Consider the following 6949-nt stretch of genomic DNA (forward strand, 5'->3'; position numbering starts at 1 on the left):
TTAAACTGACATTATTTGTTGCATATAACGTCCAGGACATAACCTAGCCTGGTGGATCCAGCCTGATCCCTTTTGTACCATTCTTTTTCACTTCACGTTTGATATCTGCAGTGAAGTAGAAAGGTGAACGAAGCAATCCGGTTGGTTCCACCAGGACCAGGCTATTTAGAACCACCATTGATAATGTAATCAGAACTCTGTGTGTGTGACCCACCAGTACCTTTGAGGGGCCAGGAGCTGCTCTATGCTGCTATGCCCATCAATGGGGCTGTAGAAAAAAACCTCACCTCCAGCCTCACCTCTTGCCTGCTCACCAATGGTTGTCAATAGGGAGAACAGAATTAGGTAGGTTTAGTCTGACTTGTTCAAATTTCAACATAGTACCCGTTTGTGTGTCAGATATTATCTATCCTTGTAACGGCCAGTGGTAATAGAACAGTGACTATGTATTAGTTCATAGAAACATGTATGGAGGCAGCACATGGAGACTTGCAAGATGATGTGATGAAGTCCAGACTGACAGACGGGCTTGATACTGATGTCTCTGAATGGAGAGAGACCTGGCACTCGGCAATAACATTTTACTAGACACAACTTTTACTTAATTTTTTTATTGAATTAAATGGTATCAGACAAGATGTGGAGGGAGAAACCCTGTGTATTCTGCACCAGGATCAGGGAACTCCTGTTGTGAATTGGACACCACACAGAAATGTATGGCAACTTGGACATGTTTGCTAAGGTATCCCCAATACCACCAGACAAAATGCAGATAGGCACAGTATTTGTATCGGCTGGGAACAACAAAAGATGAAAGGTTCAAATTGTTATATCAGCAGAACACTGCTTCAGGTATTATGTGAAGTGTTGTTTATTCTACATGGACCTGTGACTACATTTGAAAGTTATCAAAACACTTAGTTTAGAATATCTACATAGATTTAGCAATTACATTCATCTCGTATTACTCTTCAGGCTGCTGATCTATTCAAAGCCTGTAGTTATTGAGCTCAACTTGCAAGAGGTTTGTTTGGTGTGACTGAGTGGGGGGAAACAGCTGTGGGCAAGGTTCTGACAGATGAGTGTTTTGGTGGTGGCAAGGACAAACACCTGCATCAAACCACACCCCCAAGCCAACTCACGTTTGGCTTCTGTCATGGCCATCAGCATTTCTTGAGGAGCAAGCCAAAAAACAAGGCCAAAAGCATCACACAATCTCAGTGCATACAATTGATTTTATTAAAACACTATGTATGGAAAAATACACGTAAAAAATGTCTACCAATCGATTGTCGAAAGAACAGACGACTCTCGGTCGACTAACTTTTTTTTTTTTGTTGTCGGGAACAGTCAAACTTTAAACTGCAATCATGTTCTCATTAAAATTGTCTTGGGAAAAAAATGAAGTAGTTGAATGGAAGTAATATACATCATATAGCCTACACAATATGTAACAGACTTTTTAGGCTGAAATATGCCTTATATCACACAATGTCTGGATGCAATATTCTACCCAAGAATATTCAACACTGAAATCTGACACTCTCGTCATTCCAAATGCATCTGTGGATCTTTTCTGCTGACAATACTGAAAATGTATCTTTGTCTTTAATGCAGGGTTTGATCTTAATGTCAGAAGTTATTTAGTAAATGTTTTTTCTGCTGGTGTATCCTGAGGTAGCTCCTCTCACTTCCCACATTGCGTAGAGGTGAACAGCCTTTCCCCCGTGTGGACCTGAAGGTGCATCTTCAGGTAGTTCTGATGGGAAAACCTTTTCTTACACTCGGGGCAGCTTTAATATTTCTCCCCTGTGTGGACCCTCCGGTGCCTCTTCATGCTGGACGAGTGGGAGAAGCGCATATGACACTGGGTACAGCTGAAGGGTTTCTCCCCTGTGTGGACCCTCTGGTGCCTTTTCAGATTGCCAGCCTCAGAGAAACGCATGTGACACTGGGTACAGCTGAAGGGTTTCACCCCTGTTTGGACCCTCTGGTGGATCTCCACCTTCTGGAGGCAGCTGAAGCCTTTGTTAAAGAACATGCAGAGGAACCGTTTATCTTTACTATTGCCTAATGTTGCTCCCCCTTCCCTTGGCCCTTTGGTCCTTTGAGTTCAATACCTGATCAAAAAGGACGCAGCCCTGTGAATCGGAAGGCCTCATCAACGTGGACACTGGGTCGCGATCCCTGAGTGTGTGTAAAGGAGAGTGGGTCGCGACATTTGGATTTGTCTCTAAGCTTTCCCTGTAATCTAAGAAATCTCTGCCTTGTGAGTGTCCTTCCCCTAAGTGAGTCTCGTCTGCATTCAAGGTCAGAGGAGACTCGCCCTCCACTTTCAATTCATCTATGACTATAACCTCCCCTTTCTTATCTAGGGATCCTTCAGAGTATACACTACTACTGTTCTGGTTCCAGTCCCCTCTAGACTGATCATTCTGTGTCTCTAAACCCAAGGATATGTTGCCAGGGTCCATCTCTGTAGCGTAAGAACAAGACGGAACATCAACACCAGTGTCTAATGTGTCACCGTCTCCACAGGAATGAACCATCCTCTTGCTCTGGTGAAATACTGGTAAGTACTCTGAACCGGGAGAAGGACAGCCCAATGGCTCCAGCCAAAGTCTCTCTGGGTCTGATCCTGTGTGTAAGAGCCTGTGTGTTGCAGTTAATGTGTCTGTCTCTGACTTGAGGACGGCGTTCGGCATTCCACTGACCTCCGTGATGCTGGGTCGGGTCCTGGATGGCGCTGGGGCGGAGGTGGGGTCCTCTGCGGCTACAGGGGGCGCTCCAGGCTGGATGTCTCCGCTGTGCTGTGGCTCCTCTCCTTTAGTCCTCTCCTGCTTGACCCCAGGACCTGCAGCCTCTGCAGACTGACAAGAAGAGGAGGTTATTGTCAGTACATTAGTTGAATTGGATAACAATGTCGTAAGGAAGTCTCACAAGCTCACCTATGGCAGATAAATGACAATGTAATCAAGTAATAGCTGAGGGGGAGCCTTTCTGAAATAAACCTGCCACATTTGATTTACAAAGTAATGGTAATATTTTATGCAATACTATTACACTAACCTCTATCATGATAACATGCTGGGTTGAGGTTCCATTCCCCTCATCAACAGTGATTGGTTGGTCATCACTCCATGTATTGTGTCCCACTGGCTTCACAAAGCTCCTGTGGCCTCCAGTGAGATGTCCTTCACCTGAGAAAGTGAATGGGGGGGAGAGGTGGTTAGGTTAGCTACTGGCAATGCTCAAATGGTATATTATACACCATTGACACTGTCTAGAAGGATGTAAGGTAACACTTTAAATAACTTTTTGATATTCTATTTATAGATCGATTGATATGTCCCATGCATATATAGCCTCGTTATTATGTGCTACTGTTTACTTTTTAACTGTATTGTTGGGAAAGGGCTCATAAGTAAGCAGTTCACGGTAAAGTCTACGCCTGTTGTATTCGGTGCATGTGACATGATTTGATTTGCATCATTGTTTTCAATTAGTTAATCATAGGACATGCAGTACATCAAGAATCTGGTAAGAATATGATGGCTTTGTGCAAGATAGCTAAGTAATCAGGGGAACTATTTTATACAATAAAAAAACTAACGAAGTGTTTAACCCAATGTGGTTAAAAACTGTACCTCTTGCCATTCCTCTGTATCGCTCGAGGATCTTGACACTACTGGGACGAATGGCGAGGACGCGCTCCCGTGCCAACTTTAGTTCCAGGAGCTGTAGTTTCCTGCGCAATGCCCTGTTTTCTTTTTGTCTTTGAGTTATTTCCAGACGAAACACTGCATAGTCGTCGTCTACGAGTTTACAGATCTCTGCCACGGCTGCATTCGCCAGCACCTCCATGACGGAGGCTATTTGAGTGTGAAAAACCACACAATTGGCCATTGTTAGGTTAACGTTACCACCTAGTTAGATATCATCTATCAACCAAGCCCCGTCTCCAACGCGAATTAACGACTACCTGGGGTAAGTATGTGATGCTGTGCATTTCAATTTGTCATATGCTGAATTGCATGGTGTTAATAAATATATAAATAACAACAAAAACTCTAACGTAAAAATGTCTTGGTCAACGCTTACTTTCATTTACTACTTCTTCTATGGTATATTCACTATCACACAATTTAGTGTGCATGTCGCCACCTACTGTGCGGGATGGAAACAGGACATATTCATAGAAACACCCCCCAACCCCAAAAAAAACGACTTTTCTGTTAAAAATTAAACAGATCTGATCCCTACACAGGCTCAAGATTATCAGTAGTCCAAACTATGTTACTGCCGCAGCCACAATGTCCAGTTTCTTTGACACTTGAGCCATACAGTTTATAACTGTGGCAATGAACGCCTCAAAATCCACCTTTTTAACACAGGGTATATTTTGACTGGCTGCAATATCCATATCTTCGGCGGGCGTCACTTGTTTTCTCACCTCTTTAAGTCGCATAGGAAGTTTGATTGACCTGTAACTTTTGACACCTCCATCTCCTTCACCCTTACAGGGCACTCCAGGAACATGATCCCCACCATTATTGCAACACTGTCGTTCTTCTAAATCAAATTTTCTGTCACATGCGCCGAAATGCTTGCTTACGAGCCCTTCCTAACAATGTAGTTATTCTTTTTTATAAAAAATAGTAACAAGAGGAATAAAATACAAGAAAGAAGCTATAACAGAGGGAACCAGATCAATGTGCAAGGATACAATGTTATTTCATTTATTTTACCTTTATTTAACTAGGCAAGTCAGTGAAGAACATATTCTTATTTACAATGACTTCCAAACCCTCCCCTAACCAGGACGAATTGTGTGCCTTCCTATGGGACTCCCGATCATGGCTGGTTGTGATACAGCCCGGGATCAAACCCGGGCCTGTTGTGACGCCTCCTAGCACTGCGATGCAGTGCCTTAGACCACTGCGCCACTCAAGGAAGCCATGTATTTGAGGGAGATACACTACCGTTCAAAAGTTTAGGGTCACTTAGAAATGTCCTTGTTTTCCATGAAAACATACATGAAATCAGTCGCAAAATGAATAGTAAATATAGTCAAGATATTGACAAGGTTATAAATAATGATTTTTAATTGAAATAATACTTGTGTCCTTAACTTTTCTTTCTTCAAAGAATCCTCCATTTGCAGCAATTACAGCCTTGCAGACCGTTGGCATTCTAGTTGTCAATTTGTTGAGGTAATCTGAAGAGATTTCACCCCATGCTTCCTGAAGCACCTCCCACAAGTTGGTTTGGCTTGATGGGCACTTCTTATGTACCATATGGTCAAGCTGCTCCCACAACAGCTCAATAGGGTTGAGATCTGGTGACTGTGCTGGCCACTCCATTATAGACAGAATACCAGCTGACCGCTTCTTCCCTAAATAGTTCTTGCATAGTTTGGAGCTATGCTTTGGGTCATTGTCCTGTTGTAGGAGGAAATTGGCTCCAATTAAGCACCGTCCACAGGGTATGGTATGGCATGGCAAAATGGGAGTGATGGATCTTGAAGAAGGAAGTCTCTTTTAGACTGTACAAATCTCCCACTTCACCACCAAAGCACCTCCAGACCATCATATTGCCTCCATGCTTGACAGATGGCGTCAAGCACTCCTCCAGCATCTTTTCATTTTTTCTGCGTGTCACAAATGTTCTTTATGTCTGTCCATAGCACTTTTTTCCCAATCTTCCTCTGTCCAATGTCTGTTCTTTTGCCCATCTTAATCTTTTATTGGCCAGTCTGAGATATGGCTTTTTCTTTGCAACTCTGCCTAGAAGGCCAGCATCCCGGAGTCGCCTCTTCACTTTTGACGTCAAGACTGGTGTTTTGCGAGTACTATTTAATGAAGCTGCCAGTTGAGGACTTGTGAGACGTCTGTTTCTCAAACTAGACACTCTAATGTACTTGTCCTCTTGCTCAGTTGTGTACCGGGGCCTCCCACTCCTCTTTCTATTCTGGTTAGAGACAGTTTGTTCTGTTCTGTGAAGGGAGTAGTGCACAGCGTTGTACGAGATCTTCAATTTCTCGCATGGAATAGCCTTCATTTCTCAGAACAAGAATAGACTGATGAGTTTCAGAAGAAAGTTCTTTGTTTCTGGACATTTTGAGCCTGTAATCAAACCCACAAATGCTGATGCTCCAGATACTCAACTAGTCTAAAGAGGGCTAGTTTAATTACTTCTTTAATATGAACAACAGTTTTCAGCTGTGCTAACATAATTGCAAAAGGGTTTTCTAATGATCAATTAACCTTTAAAAATTATCAACTTGGATTAGCTAACACAACGTGCCATTGGAACAAAGGAGTGATGGTTGCTGATAAATGGGCCTCTGTACGCCTATGTAGATATTCCATAAAAAAATATGCCGGTTCCAGCTACAATAGTAATTTACAACATTAACAATGTCTCACTGTATTTCTGATCAATTTGATGTTATTTTAATGGACAAAAAATTATGATTTTCTGTCAAAAACACAGACATTTCTATGTGACCCCAAATTGTTGAACGGTAGTGTACGTGACGCTTGGACAAAAACCAACGGGGGCAAGACAGAGGAACTTATTGTGGACTACAGGAAATGGAGGTGCGAACACACCCCCATTCACAGCGATGGGGCTGAGAGCTTCAAGTTTCTCAGTGTCCACATCACTAAGGACCTATCATGGTCCAAACACACAAAAACAGTTGTGAAGAGGGCACGAAAACGACTCTTCCCCCTCAGGAGACTGAAAAGATATGGCATAGGCCCTCAAATCCTCAAAGTTCTACAGCTGCACCATTGAGAACATATTGACTGGCTGCATCAACGCTTGGTATGGCAACTGCTCGGCATCTGACCGCAGGGCGCTACAGAGGGTAGTGCGTACGGCCCAGTACATCACTGGGGCCGAACCATGCCATCCAGGACCTCTATACCAGGCGGTGTCAGAG

At 43.2% G+C, this 6949-nt stretch overlaps 1 protein-coding gene across 1 annotated transcript; it reads right to left on the reverse strand.

Annotated features, from left to right (window-relative positions):
* Positions 1-619: 619 nt before the first annotated feature.
* LOC123739473 (uncharacterized) lies at positions 620-4127 on the reverse strand. Its single transcript, XM_045713819.1, has 3 exons — positions 3648-4127; positions 3070-3200; positions 620-2870 (listed from the first exon to the last, which is right to left on the reverse strand). The coding sequence occupies exons 1-3, from the start codon at positions 3904-3906 to the stop codon at positions 2064-2066; spliced, it is 1197 nt and encodes a 398-aa protein (XP_045569775.1). The 5' UTR covers positions 3907-4127; the 3' UTR covers positions 620-2063.
* Positions 4128-6949: the final 2822 nt, after the last annotated feature.

The sequence above is a fragment of the Salmo salar genome, unplaced genomic scaffold (genome assembly GCF_905237065.1).
Source record: "Salmo salar unplaced genomic scaffold, Ssal_v3.1, whole genome shotgun sequence".
NCBI classification, from domain to species: Eukaryota; Metazoa; Chordata; class Actinopteri; order Salmoniformes; family Salmonidae; genus Salmo; species Salmo salar.

Coding starts and splice junctions, on each gene's coding strand:
- LOC123739473 (XM_045713819.1), bottom strand. CDS start 3,906: ATGGCCAATTGTGTGGTTTTTCACACTCAAATAGCCTCCGTCATGGAG. Junction 3,201..3,647: donor ATACAGAGGAATGGCAAGAG/GTACAGTTTTTA, acceptor TCACTTTCTCAG/GTGAAGGACATCTCACTGGA. Junction 2,871..3,069: donor AGCATGTTATCATGATAGAG/GTTAGTGTAATA, acceptor TCTTCTTGTCAG/TCTGCAGAGGCTGCAGGTCC.